The 14,370-nt window shown below is 37.7% G+C and overlaps 1 protein-coding gene across 1 annotated transcript in view; it reads left to right on the top strand.

The window, feature by feature from the left end:
* The window catches only part of map2k5 (mitogen-activated protein kinase kinase 5), a 60,075-nt gene that overhangs the window by 19,788 nt on the left and 25,917 nt on the right, over positions 1-14,370 (top strand). Inside the window, exons 13-18 of the mRNA XM_042012478.1 lie at positions 4,259-4,307; positions 4,427-4,500; positions 5,487-5,537; positions 5,651-5,722; positions 6,948-6,977; positions 14,325-14,351. Of these exons, the coding sequence (XP_041868412.1) occupies positions 4,259-4,307; positions 4,427-4,500; positions 5,487-5,537; positions 5,651-5,722; positions 6,948-6,977; positions 14,325-14,351 (303 nt within the window). The remainder of the gene's footprint in view (positions 1-4,258; positions 4,308-4,426; positions 4,501-5,486; positions 5,538-5,650; positions 5,723-6,947; positions 6,978-14,324; positions 14,352-14,370) is intronic.

The raw sequence follows: 14,370 nt of genomic DNA, 5'->3' as shown, positions 1-14,370 counted from the left end.
CAGTTCTAGATTTGAACACAAGCGTAAAATCCCAAGGATGTATAACTTGGTATTGCTCCGTTATTTACATGCAGTGAATGAGGCACAGACTGAAGCTAAAGGATTTCTGTTTTCAGTCTTGGCCAGTCAACAAGCCTGTTTTTTTTTCTTCCTCCTTTTTAAAGGAATATTGCCCCTAGCGAGCAGGTACGGTAACTGCGTGACATTGTAAGGTGGTTTTGTATGGTTGAGTAAAGTGCACTGTGAAAGCAAACCAACTCAAAGGAAGGTGGGGATTTTTTTAAATTCCCTACTGTATTAAACCAAGACACCTGGACAATCCTGTTGTGAATGCACCTTAAAATAGTTCTTATCAAATTAGCTGTTGAATGGAGGAAGGGTTTATGAATTATAGCTCATGAATTTGCCTTTGAAGAACTCAACTCAACGCAACAACCAAGTTAAATGCTGCTCAGTTGGACCAACTGCTTGCAGGTTGTACAGGTCTAAAGCAGAAAGTTGCTCAATTTGCTAGGTCTGATATTTTCAATTTGTATTGTATTCTTCCATTCCTTATTTTTACTTGTTTTAGACGCACATTGACTGAAATGGCCTTGATGTTGACTAACGTGCATCACTGTTCCACACTCATTACCCTCCTCCTATCTCCAGCTCCTTTCTCTGTCACCTTGCTTTAACTTTGTCCATAATCAAACAATGACAGCCATTTAGTCAGTGCTAATTTTAATTCACAGCTTACCCTCCTTTCCACTGTCACAGTTGTTAATTATCACTGAAGGAAAAGCACCCAAGAGGGTGCAAGTGAAGCTGCATATGCCAGTTGTTGCTCGCACTACAACCTTTTGAGGCAGCAGGACTTCAGAGAGCTTTTGTGGTTCTTTGTTTTTTTTTTGTTTTTTTTTTTATAATCATCTCAGTATGTTGTGGATTAGTTTTGGATTACTGGAGCCTTAAGGCTACTATCAGCTCTCACAACCCCTAAATGAGAAAAAAAATCACAAGGTGGTGTGATTACTTTATACTGAGATAACACCACTTACTTTTTTGACACTCTTACCAACTTGGTTAATCTTTTTCATTTGGAGCAGAGCTCCTCCCTAATAGTTTGGTTCCTCATTTGATCCCATGAGAAACAAGTTAGAAATTTAGCCTTCATTTCCTGAAGTCATATTATAACAGTACCCACGCATAGCCTTTCTTTAATGTTATAGAGAACGTGCATGTGAAGTCACCCCAGCTTTCTCTGCCATTTTGTGGGCACCCAGCTACTGTTTAAGTTACAATTTCAGGTTTCTCAGCAGTAACTGTGTTAAAAACATATTTAAAACACGCTAAAAAGAAACAGCCTAACCGCGATAAGCTCACGAGAGAAGCAAAGAGCCGTTACGATGGAGAAACACTAATCATTAATAAGTTAGATAGTTACAATCTGCTGAACAATGAAGTTCAGGTTAAGATGCTTTGCCACCTGTTTCAGTCTCAGACGTTTGTGTTTACCTTGTGTTTAGTGAAAGTTCCTACACCTGTCATGAATTTTTAAACTACCGATCATTAAATGTTTATGCAGCCATTTTACAAACAGATGGATTAAAGCCTGCGAGTCTACACACTGTCGGCTGCAACTAGACCATCATACTGAAAGTTTATATGTCAAACATTTAGTATTATGATATTTTGATTCCGAAATCAAATATAATATCCGTTTATCTGTAGCAATTAATTTTATTCTTGGCATTATAAAATATAAAGACATGTTTAAATATAAAGGATTAATTATTTAAAGACATCTTGCAAAAGGAGCAGTAAAATATGAAACAGTCAAAAATATTTGGAAGTATAGCTATTACAAGAACCATAAAATATACAAAAAAAAAAAAAAAAACTACTGGATCTTATGGCAGATCTGCTCTGAAACATCTTTAAAAAATAGTGAACAGTCCTGAATATTATGACTAAATGTCTGACAGAACAACATTGGGACTCGTAATCAGAACAACAATCGATCACAATCTGGTGGAGGAAAGTGATCTAATCTGTACATGGGAGTTTAATCCTGATCGGTACCACTTGGCTGCATTTAAAATCACGTACCTGCTGCGTAGCCAACAACCCTTTCTACATGAATTTTCAGGTGTACTACCTCACCTGTTCTTTATTCATTTAGTTCATCAAACAGGTACTTTGTAAATGCAACCATCTTTACTTCTGCACACAAAAAACTCAAGCTGTCTTTTATATCCAACCCACGGTCAGCCAAAAGCACATCTGCTGGAAAAGTTTCTGCAAAAGTCTACTGTTCTTTGGGATGTGTTTATCTAAACATGTCCACTGCACTACACCAAGACAGAAACGGAGGATGAAAATCCCTTTTTGCGCGCTTATCATGAAGCAGCTGCACAACCCAGGGAAAAAATGATAGAATGAAATACTTGTCTAAAATCCAGAGTAAGATTGGGATTTAAAAGAGGAGAGTTACTGCTGAACTGATGTAAACAGACTGCTGTTTCAGAAGACCATGTCAACTGGAGTAGCTGGTTATAAAAGTCTTTTAAAGAAGGAAATTTAAAGAAAGAAACACACAACTTCTTTATTTTAAAATTGGCCAGTTTTGTCTCATGCAAAGACTTGTCAGACTTTTTACTGTCTGTCAGTTTTTATTTTCTTAAAGCAAGCTATTTATGCCTGTAAATAAAAAAACTTGAAATGTTAAAACTGAAAATGTAAAAACAAAGATCCTTGTAGACCCCAATCTGCACCTGAGGCCCTTACAGACTCAATTTATTTTGCATCTATTAATTACTTCTTCAATGGATCATACAGTTTAACAAACTACTAAAAGCTAGAATGACCCTGATCTTAATAATTCCTGTGTAGATGTTTAACAGAAGATAAAAAGTCGCACGCTCTAATATTTAATTGGACCTCCTTTAGCTTTAATTACGACATGCATTCACTGTAGCATTGTGTCACTAAGCTTCTGCAATGTTACAAGATTTATTTCCATCCAGTGCTGCATTAATTTTTTACCAAGATCTTGTACTGATGATGGGAGAGTCCGACCACTGTGCAAAGCCTTCTCCAGCACATCCCAAAGATTCTCAATGCGATTCAGGTCTGGACTCTGTGGTGGCCAGTCCTTGTGTGAAAATGATGTCTCATGTTCCCAGAACCACTCTTTCACTTTGAGCCTGATGAATCCTGGCATTCTTAGTAGTCAGCTGACCTCATTCCTTGGAAACATAATGTTGCTGAACCTAGAGCTGACCAACTGCAGCAACCCCCGATCACAACACTGTCCCCCACAGGCTTGTGCAGTAGTCACGAGGCATGGTGGATGCATAACTCCATCTGCCCCTCTTCTTACCCTGATGCTCCCATCACTCCGGAACAGGGTAAATCTGGACTCTTCAGACAACATGACCTTCTACCATTGCTCCAGAGTCCAGTCTTCATGCCCTTTAGCAAATTGAAACAGTTTTCTCCAGTTAGCCTCACTGATTAGTGGTTTTCTTATGACTACACAGCTGTACGTCCAATCACTTGAGTACCCTTCACATTGTGCATGTGGAAATGCTTTCACTTTCACTATTGAACATAACCCTGAGTTCTACTGTTGTTTTTCTTTGATTTGATTTCACCAATCGTTAAAGTGAACGTCGATCACAACCATTCATGATTTTTCGAAACACATTTCTTCTACAAAGACGATGATTCCCCACTATCCTTCAAGTTTTTAATAATGCGTCCAACAGTTCTTAACCCAGTTACAGTAGTTTCTGCATCTCCTTAGATGTTTTCTCTGCTTGATGCATGCCAACGATTTGACCCTTCTTAAACAGACTAACATTTTTTCCATGACCACTAGATGTGTCTTTCCACATGGTTGTTTAAGAAACAAGAAGCTGTTCATTGCATCAGTTGGGGTTAAATAACTTGTTGACAGCTGAAAGATAATCACCCATACAGTAATTATCCAATAGGAGGCTGTTACCTCTTTGCGTAGTTCAGTCCAGGTGGCGACTTGTATTTTTTGGCCTGGCAGTGTAAACCACAACAGTCAGTTGTCTCATTCATTCACTTAGAGATAAACATCTTTGTTAACTCTGCCATATCAGACATGGGTCTTAGATTAACAATTACAGTACTGAGCTTTCATTGAGGCTAAATTTTATTTAATCTTATTGTTAAATGTGCTGGTTAAATGCTCTAAGTTGTTGATATTTTGGGTAATTTTTTTTTCTGTTGCCCCTGTCTCCAGGTTGTCAAAGGACTGACATATCTGTGGAGCCTGAAGATACTTCACAGAGGTGAGTAAGGTTGCTGTATTATTAAGAAAAAAAAAGAAAAAAAAAAAAAAGCAGAGCAGATAAAGACAAGCACCAGAGTTGCTGATGTTGCAGTTCTATCAAGCAGTTTGTCTCCACAGATGTCAAGCCTTCCAATATGCTGGTGAACACCCGAGGACAAGTCAAGCTGTGTGACTTTGGTGTCAGCACACAGGTACGCTGATTTGTTTGTGTGAGAAAGAGTGAAATAATGCAAGAGGAAAGAGAGAGAGGAAGAAAAACCGTTGTCTAAAGCTGCGCAAACACAGTCCTCTGCAGTCAGTGTGTGTTTGTGTGCTCGCACAGTTCTGCGTGAATACAGACAGCTTGTCAATCACAGCACCACTGTCTCAGGGGTCTTCAGCTCACACTCCCCCCAAGCCTCCCTTTCTCCTCCATTGTTCTGTAGCTTCCAAAAAAATCTCTTGTTATAATTATGACCCACGCACACACATACAGACAACACCAAGCCTCATTGATATGTATTCACTAGATTGGGCTAAAGCCTGGGTAGCAGACAATAGCCATGTCATTGTGTGTGTGTGTGTGTGTGGGTGGGGGGGTGCACGTCCCAAAGTGTGTTTTATAATGTAGTCATCAGGGACAGACCTTCACCATTCTCCAAAACATCTACCCTGAAAACTGTCTGCCTTTTCAACACACACACACACACACACGGAATACCTTGTGTGGAAAATCGTCATTCATTTATAACCTCCACTTTCTTCGCACCTTCAAGGTGAATTTTACACTTTCACTGTGTAACACGCTGACTTACACTCTGTATTTTTATTCTGTTTATCTGCGTTGCACACGTACACACCCTTCCTCACTGTCTCACAATCTGTAGGACAAAAAAAAAGCCATAAGGGAAGAGACACTCATCACAGTCCTGTCACTGATGACATACACATACTCACTACTGTCTCTTTGTCTTACACCGCTCCCTTGTGCAAAGGTTGAGTCCGAAAATATCCACCTCACATGTCAGTACATTTAGGTAATGCAAATTAGGTCTCTCTCTTGTCTTTTCTTTATTTCCCAATATACACTGATGTGATGATCCTCAAAACTCACTTGTAATTATAATTTGAATAACTTTCATTTATATTGTTATTCAATAAGAAATATTTGCTTTAAGAGTATGACTTGTATTTGCAGTTGGTAAATTCTATTGCCAAGACATATGTTGGAACCAACGCATACATGGCAGTGAGTTCCCTCTCACTTTTAATATTTTATCTAATAATTTTGTAGTTGTCTCAGTGAAAATTAAAGTTGGTATCCAATGCTGTATTTATCGCCTTTTCTGTGTTGTCCCGTAGCCGGAAAGGATATCAGGAGAACAGTATGGAATCCATGCAGATGTGTGGAGTGTGGGCATCTCTTTCATGGAGGTATAACAGTTTCTAAATAGCCTCAGGCTTTACCTGACATTTTTACCCAGTGGAAATCAATGGAGATGACAATAATTCTAACAGATATAGAACTACATCTTTTTTTCTACATATTCTGTAACAGATCATGTTTTTTGTTTAGTTTTCTTGTTGCTCATAGGCTAAAGTGCATGTCTATTTATTTTCATAACTTTACACATTATTGATAGAGTACTTGACTGACACCCTGCGTTTCTAAATAATATTGTCATTTTGGTATTTCCCTTGTCTCTCGTTCTCCCACTGACACTATTGATTATGCATCTGTTCTTGTCTCCTGCTCTCTCTGCAGTATAACAAATGGTGCAGCCTTCTGTCTCTCCTTTGTCTATCAATAATATCACTTTAATATCATTACAATTATGGTAATAATGGATGAGTTCCCTGTGATGCAGCAACGTCAAAAAAATATTGACAAATACTTTGCGTGATAAAAATAGAGTTTAATAGCAGTGGACCCTCTGACCCTTGTTGCTTTGTCTCTACTTGTGGATGGATGTATCAAACTAAATGAAACCTCCTGCAGTTCTACTTGGACTGGATTGATCTTCACTCCATTAATTTGTCTATTTATGTTCAAGGAAAGAAGTATTTTGGCATTTTAATTGAATTATTTTGCCAATAAGTTTCACCTAACCAAGATGAAAATCGTCTATCCAAATGTCAGGAAGAGCCGTCACCCAACCTAACTAAGAAATTGGCACACAAGCAAAAAAAGTATTGTCCTCCTTCTCTTCATCCCTCTGTCTTGTTGTCAGTGGGTGGTAATTGTTTGGGAGATATGAACGAATAGTCAATATTGTTTGATGAAGAAGTGTTATCAGCAGACTGAAAGTCTAAGGTTGTGCACGCTTCAACGCTGTTTTCTCTCAGCTTATTGTTTAATTCTATACAGTTAAGATGCTGGCGCCAGGAAGACCTGAAAGCTTTAATGCATGTGCATTTATACCAGGACTGGATGTGTTATCCGATTCCTTTGTTTAATGGAATCCACTCAATTAACCGTATGAGAAATCGTAGTTATATGTTGCTTCTAATTTGTACTGGCCAGCCATCTTAAGCCCAATTTTTTTTTTGTTTATTTGTTTTGTTTTTTGTTTTGTTTGATTTTGTCCTGGATGACATTATATACAATTGCACTGTTAGTATCTATACATAAAAGTGTTATTACTTTTTTTCCTTACAGCTGGCACTCGGCATGTTTCCATATCCACAAGTAAGTCTATTTCTTTGTTGTATTTATATTTGATTTGTGTTCTAAGCTTATTGTTATCATAATGTGGCTGATTAATATGTACTATAAATGTGATATATGATTAATAAGTGACTATGTCAATAAAGCTTTTTTTATATAACACTTTTCATACAAAGGATGCCCCACAAAGTGCCTTACATGTTGAAAACAAACAAATGCTTACATACACACAAGCACACAAACAAACACTCACACAAACCAAGAATGGGGCGTAATCCAGATTGTAAGTGCAACTGATTGCATTTATTTATACATGTTTCTTTAAATTGTTTTTATTGACGTTTTTCATGAAAATTCTCACCGACGACATTCTCTCAACGTTCCCTTTTCCAGCAAGGATGAAATTAACTTACTAACCAGTTACTAACTAGCCTCGTTATTTACACCTTCCAACCACCGACACATTTTTGTTTTTCTTTCTACATGTCACTTACTTGATTTAAATTTCTTTCCGTATTCAGCTGCACTTTGTTTAGGCAGTACGTTGTACACAGTACTGTGTATTCTAAAGAAAGCATGTAGCCAGTGGACTTATGGTATCATCATGGAGTTATGTTAATGGGAAATGTCATGATTTGCTTGATTCATCAAAGATCAGTTCAAACATTTGGCTCCCTTAGAAGAACAGCTTCTTTCAGCTCCCAAATGGCCTTTTATCTATTATCACTCTAAACTTTACTTTAGCACAATTTTAAATGATTTGTGTGTTGGAAGCATCATTTTTATCTCCACTAAGGCAGAGGTCATGTATTTGACGACGGTGTCTGTCTCTCTGTTAGCAACATAACTCAAACAGTTATGGACTGATTTTCAGGAAATCTCAGTCATGGAATAATGAACAAGTTATTAGATTTTGGGGGAGATCCGGATCACCGCCTGGATCTAGGAATTTTTTTTAAGGATTCTTTATTATGGGGAGACGGGGACAATTTTGTTAGTAGAGCTTCTAACTCAAAAATAATATCCCCAAATATTGGCAAAAAAATTACAATGGCTTGGCAGAGGTCTGCACTCTCAATGCTTCTAGTCATTCAGTGTCTTAATAAAAAGCTTATTTTTATTCATTTTTTTTACACACAAAGAGTTGCATACGTACTTACATTTAGGTAGGCGGGTCCTCGTCTTGCAGACATAGAAAAACACGCCCACCAACCATCTGCAGGGAGGGGGCTGTGAGATTTTTAAAAGTTTCTTATGACGTGGAGACGCACCAGTATGGCTCTACATCACAAAAAACAAAACCTGGTTTTTGTTTTGTCTTTTTATAACTTAAAAACAAATTTTATTAACAGTATAGGTGGTTTTCAAGTAAAACTGTGTTGTTTACAGCTCAAAAACACATTTTTGGGTGCACTAACTCTTTAATAGAGATTTACATTTGTACTTTTTGATCAGACAAAAAAGGTATTTTGTATGATAATCAATCCTGTGAGACAAGTTTTTGTAACATTATTTAGATTTTCTGTTATGAGTTTAGTAGTGTTCTCCTCAGAAAGGCATTGATTAAGTCTATGTAATCTATCATAACTGCAGTTCTGCCCATCAACATCAATCATAATTAGGTCTTTATGTACAGCTGTTATTATAAAAATCTGCTGATTTTCCTTTCCTCATTACACTAAATTAAAATCCTACGCAAATGTAATTGCTGACTACAGAAGTGGTTTCCCAATCCCATCAAGTCTTAATTAGTACTTTAAGATGGGTTTATCTCACTAATCCTAGCTGAACCATTTGAATCTGATCAGCTCAGGTTACCTCATGGCCGCCTGCCTGCACTGAATGTAAAGGGGCAGTTCTGTGGCAGAATGTGAAAGGTTGCTTTTAAAATGACACTGTATTGTGTGAAAATAAGCTCCTGCTACAGAAACAATAGTCTCTGTTGTTGATTAAAGAAGTAGTGTTGTTTGATTGTCTGCCCAGCTTTTGCCTAAGTGCTTCTTATATTTGTGTAATACTATTTCTTGATAAGAGGGAACAAACGTAGTGACCTTTGGAACTCAGTATTTTGTTGTAACGCTTTTTTAACCATTTATAACCTCTTTCAGACATACATGTTAATGTTACTCTGGGTGATGGTAACGGTGTCATTTTTATGACGGAATAATCGCCCTGGTGGTGTCTCATATCACAATTCATATTCTTAGTAGGTATAGTGACATTTACCCATCAGTTTGAAAATAGTGGGAACGTCTGCACTGAAACAGTTACAGCAGTGGTTGATCTTATTTTGGCATGTTGTGTTTTTTTGGGCCACTTGGCCTGTGTGACTTGAATCTTGTCATCCCTACCAGTAGTTAAGATCCACCAGGTCCTGCAGCAGACAATCCATGTAACTGCATGGACTGAGCTGACGGCTGTGGAATTAATCTTTGTTCAGAAAAAGAACTTAGCAGACAAAGAGGCGAGGAACAGTAAAGCACTGTGCCGCTTGTTTGGAGAAGAAACTTTATCTGCACCTCTGCATCGCTTCTGTCCAAAATCAGCTTCTATCACCGAGATAAGGTGTTTAAAATAGCACTCGTATTAACTTTGTTTCTGGACACATGCTGATAAAGAAATTCTAAATTTAAAGCTCCAAAACTATTAGAAACTTTCTAAATAAGGAAGATAAAAGTTTTTTCTGTGGCTTATGTAAACAGCAGTGACAAGGCACCTATATGACCAAAATCAGCTTCTTTTGCTGAGATAATGCAAAATTTGGGTTTTTAATATGGCATGAGTAATGAACTAAAGACTATTTCTATGCCAAACAAAACTGTTTTGTGGAGCATTTCTTCATACGTTTCATTGTAAGCATGCGCATGTGATAGTGGGATGGGGGGGCGGGACTCAGAATAATAATAATAATAAAAATAATCATAATAATAATAATTATTATTATTATTATTATTATGGATGAAATAGGGGCCTTGCAGAAAAAGTTTGGGAACCACTGAAGTAAACAAACCCTGTGATAGACTGGCGACCTGTCCAGGGTGTACCCTGCTTCTTGCCGGCTAATTGCTGGGATAGGCTTCACCTTCCCTGTGACCCTGAGTTGGAAATGGTAAATATAATAGAAATACTTTATTAATCCCTTCGGAGAGCCCTCAGGGAAATTTGGGTAAAGGAAATAAATGAAGTAAATGATTCACCTGTAAACTGCTTAGCAGCTTATTACCTCTTACATTAGCAGCTAATTCTAAGACTGCGGGCACCACCATGTTAAACAAAGACCAGATGTTTTGAAAATAATAGGAACTGACGTCACAACACACGTACATACTGCAAAATAAATTATAAAATGCACTAGTAATATAGACAAGGATTTTTTTGAAGATCATATTTCAGAAGTGCATGTAGACATGTCAGTTCAGATTATTACAATCATCTGATTACTCTCAGATTTTTGGGCTTAACAGGCTCAATGTTGCCACCAGGGAAAAGAAAGATTGTGTTTCTTGGTAGATAAAAGAACGAGGCTCATTTTTTAAAGTGCAATTAAAACCTTGTAAGCAAAATTCCAGGAATCTCTTTAATGCCAGCTGTACAACTTAAATCTCTTTAGAAAATAACGTAACTTCAGCTGATCCCATCTGCAGCTGATATTTCTCAGACAACCCCAAAATTCTTGATGCTAATATAAATTATAACATCATGTTTTAATAAAGTTTCATAAGAGGTTTGGTGTGCACTTTGCTTGATTTGTTGTTCAGTCAGGTGCGAAAGGCAAATATTGATTACTACTTAAGTACTTTGGTCCTGATTTACTAAAGGTTTGCGTGTGTAAAAACACACGTAAAAAAAATGTTGCAGTTGATTTACTAACTGGACGAACCGAGGCTTGGGTCTGTTAAATGGACTAAATAATGCGCACATTCGATTTAGCTTGTATACGCTTAATGAATAAGCAATATGGGCGTGTCCCCCAGAAAGTGCAAGTTATTGGGAGAAGCATATGCAAACAGATTAATGTAGCACACACATAGTGTTTTACCAAACATGAAACTGATTGCACTGGCTAATTTTCCGTCCATATTTAGCACATCTAAAAGGCACAACTTTACGCAGAAATGGCTGCAGTTGTTGTGGCGAGGAGGAGGCATAGACACTACGAAAGACAACGGAGAGAGCGCATCTTTTCTGATCGTGTAAATATTTTGGAATGCCAGAGGCAGCGATTATTGAAACATATGGCCGTGTTGAATTATATGTTACGCAGGATGAGCTGTTGCTGCTGTGCTCTAAATCTGCTGGCACTGAAAGCCCAAACAACCACCTGTTCCCCATCTTCGACCACTTACTTAAGGACATTAATGACCACACAGACACAGCCCTGACCAGCTGCCGAGTGTGCGCTGTAGTGCACCTCCATTAGTGTACAAAGTACACACCTTGTGTGTAATGAAACATACCATGGGAGGCACGTTTATTTGATCAAAATGTGTTGGGCTGAAAGTTTTATTTCCTCAATAAAAATGATTGTTTTGTCTCATACGTGTCTTCTGCAATCAGCTCTAGTGCATCATACCCGGTATTCCAGTCACAACGCACGATAAACCCTCATTTAAATCCAGCTGGTTGCGCCTGTTATCAATTGCACCAACATTCTTAATTACCCGCAAATCATAAACAAACAACTCCTGCAATCTATTTGGTCAGTTTTGGTTTGGCGCAATTTTGCGCTCTTAATCAGGAATCTTAAAAAATCAGGACCTTTATGTAGTTATGAGGAACATTAACATGGATGTGACCAATGTTTGAATGCCATCGCATGAACAGGCTAATGAAGCCATTGATGTTAGACATTCCATGTATAAAAAGCCATACCATCTACTATATGTTGAAAAAACACATTTAGGTTTCTTTCAAGAATTAGTTGCCATCGTTCATTGGCCAGTGAAGTGAAGATTTCATTTTTAAGTCATGATGAAAATTAAGGTTTATTTATTCATAATTTAGATGTAAAGTTAGTTCATATGTGAAGTTTTCATTGGACTCCAGCCTAGGTCTCCTCTGACATTAGTGTGCTGTTTCTACCTTTATTTGCGCTGTAGTTTTTGTAGTTCACTAATAAATTGGACAAAATATTAGAAACACCTCTCAGTTTATTTAGGCTCTCCTGTTAAAGCAGTTTTCCTAATCTCTGCGTTAATTTCCTCCAGCTCCATATGGCACTGCAGACAGTTCACCTGCAGGCTGTAGCAGAGCTGTGTGGCGAGAGCACTTGGATCCAGCTCGTCAAGCGCAGCCAGCCAAAGTCCTCAGGCCTAAGCTGTCACTTTTTTTCAGACGCTGGCACAGCTGTCTGTTCAACCCCGCCCCCCTCCGCTGCACTTCACGTAGAACATTTTAGTAAAGGCTGAAGAAGTTGGAGAGGATAAAAGAGAAAAAAAAATGAGATTGGGAATAAATTTGTAACATCAGAGTAGTTGTGGATACTTTAAGTTGTTACATTTGACTGGCAGTTTCGTGATTTGCGTTGCGATGATCTGAGCTACTTCCCACTTGCTGTTATTTGTGGTTTTTGTCTAGTTGATGCATCTTTCATTCATTCTCTTATGTGTTTGTTTGCATGCAGAGTCATCACCTCATGTTTGTCATGATTAGAGATGGTCTCTTTAATTCCACTTCACCACATGTTGGGATTCATTTGCATTCTTCGTCAGGAGTTAATGGAGTTTTGCACGGCTCGCTCTGAAAGTCTTTGAAGACACCAGACCTGATGGGATGTGTATACAGCCGCCAGCACTGTTGTCTCTGATTGATTTGTTGTCTTTTTGCTTTGCTTCATGGTTGCTTTTGTTCCTCTCCCATTTTGTCATATTTCTCTTATTTGAACGAATGTCTGGATGAAACACGTCAGTCGCTTTTTGCATCTGTTTCGGGAACTTCTTTACACACCACTGCATCTGTCAGTGAGTAGAGAAGCTTTCCCTGAGTTATTTCATTTTGTTTTTCTCCGTCCTCGCTTTAATGACGTAGAAAGGACATTTTTATCTATTTCTGTATAGTGCTGGATTATTGTAAATAATGTTTGCTGTAATTTCTCAGCACCTTAAAACAGTTCTCACCTTAAAAATGATCCCCCTGTAAGAAGCAGTCAACATTTAATTTCTTTACATAAGGCAGTACTTTTGCACTTTAAATAACTTTACAAATAATGCAAAGGCCCTACTTTCTCACTCCCAGCTCTACAAAGCCTTGATTGGGGATGTCTTTGTATTTCTCAGATCAGTCAGGAAAAGCCTAAAAAAATATTAAAGAAATGCCGTTTTGAGATTTTTTTTTTTTTAATCACAAAGGAATGTTTACGTTCAGGATGAACATGCAGATGACAATAGATCAACCCATTAATCAGTACAGATCCATTTAACACTAAAAGATATTGAAACCTTTTGAATATGTGGTCAAACTACTCAGAACAAGTAGAATATGTTTGTGTTTGAATATGTTAGTCTCTCACAATCCAATTTCAACCCCTGGAGCAGCACACAATTTTGTTCTAGTAATTATTTCAGAACAAATTAGTTTTCCATAGTTGCTTTTAATGTGTCTGAATCAGGCAAAACTGAATATAGAGGCAGTTTAGGAGTCTCTGGGTATTTACAGACTGTGAAAACCTGTATTTAATTGAGTGAATCAATAAGTGCTCTAATGCACTGTCAAAAGACCTGGAGAAATGAGCAATATATTTAGCTGAGCTTAGGCTTTAAGCCTTGTACCGTTTAGTCTCTGTGATGAAGTTATAAATGCTTTGTGCAGCACTGCAGCGTCCTTTTAAGTCAAAATAGTGTTTAAATGTTACAATGAAAAGTTCATCATCTATTTTATTATTCTTTAAGAACATAATGTTCTTATAGTTTGATTGTGATCACAGTGGGAAGTTAAACCAGGTGTTTTTCTTCCTTTTTAGGATTGTCTGTTCCTCTGCTCTTACCATCCTGTCACCATGTTGCGGCCAGTGTTATGACACTGCTTTACCTTTAAAGCAGATGCACTGAGCATGCTCATTGCAAAGCTCCAGTACTGTTTTACAGTTACCCTACATCCCAGCACATCAAGATAACCTGGAGGGCAGGAATAAAGTACTGCTCTGAAAATTAGCATTAGTGGATCTTTTATCCCATTCCACACAAATGAGAGCAAGGCCATTAACATTTGTGTGTTTTCATTATGTAAATGATGTTAGTACATACTCACAAATTGCCAACAGGAAAGCAATAATTTTCTCCTAGTGATCATAATGTGTCCAAGTGCATCGTCTTGATTATGACGCGCTAATTACATATTGCCTCGTCTCCTTTTATCTGTCTTGCCTTACAGATTCAGAAGAACCAAGGCTCTTTAATGGTAAGTTTATTGCAGTAGA

This window comes from Melanotaenia boesemani, chromosome 1 (assembly GCF_017639745.1).
Source record: "Melanotaenia boesemani isolate fMelBoe1 chromosome 1, fMelBoe1.pri, whole genome shotgun sequence".
Classification (NCBI taxonomy): Eukaryota; Metazoa; Chordata; class Actinopteri; order Atheriniformes; family Melanotaeniidae; genus Melanotaenia; species Melanotaenia boesemani.
This window is presented reverse-complemented; position numbering and strand designations above follow the sequence as displayed.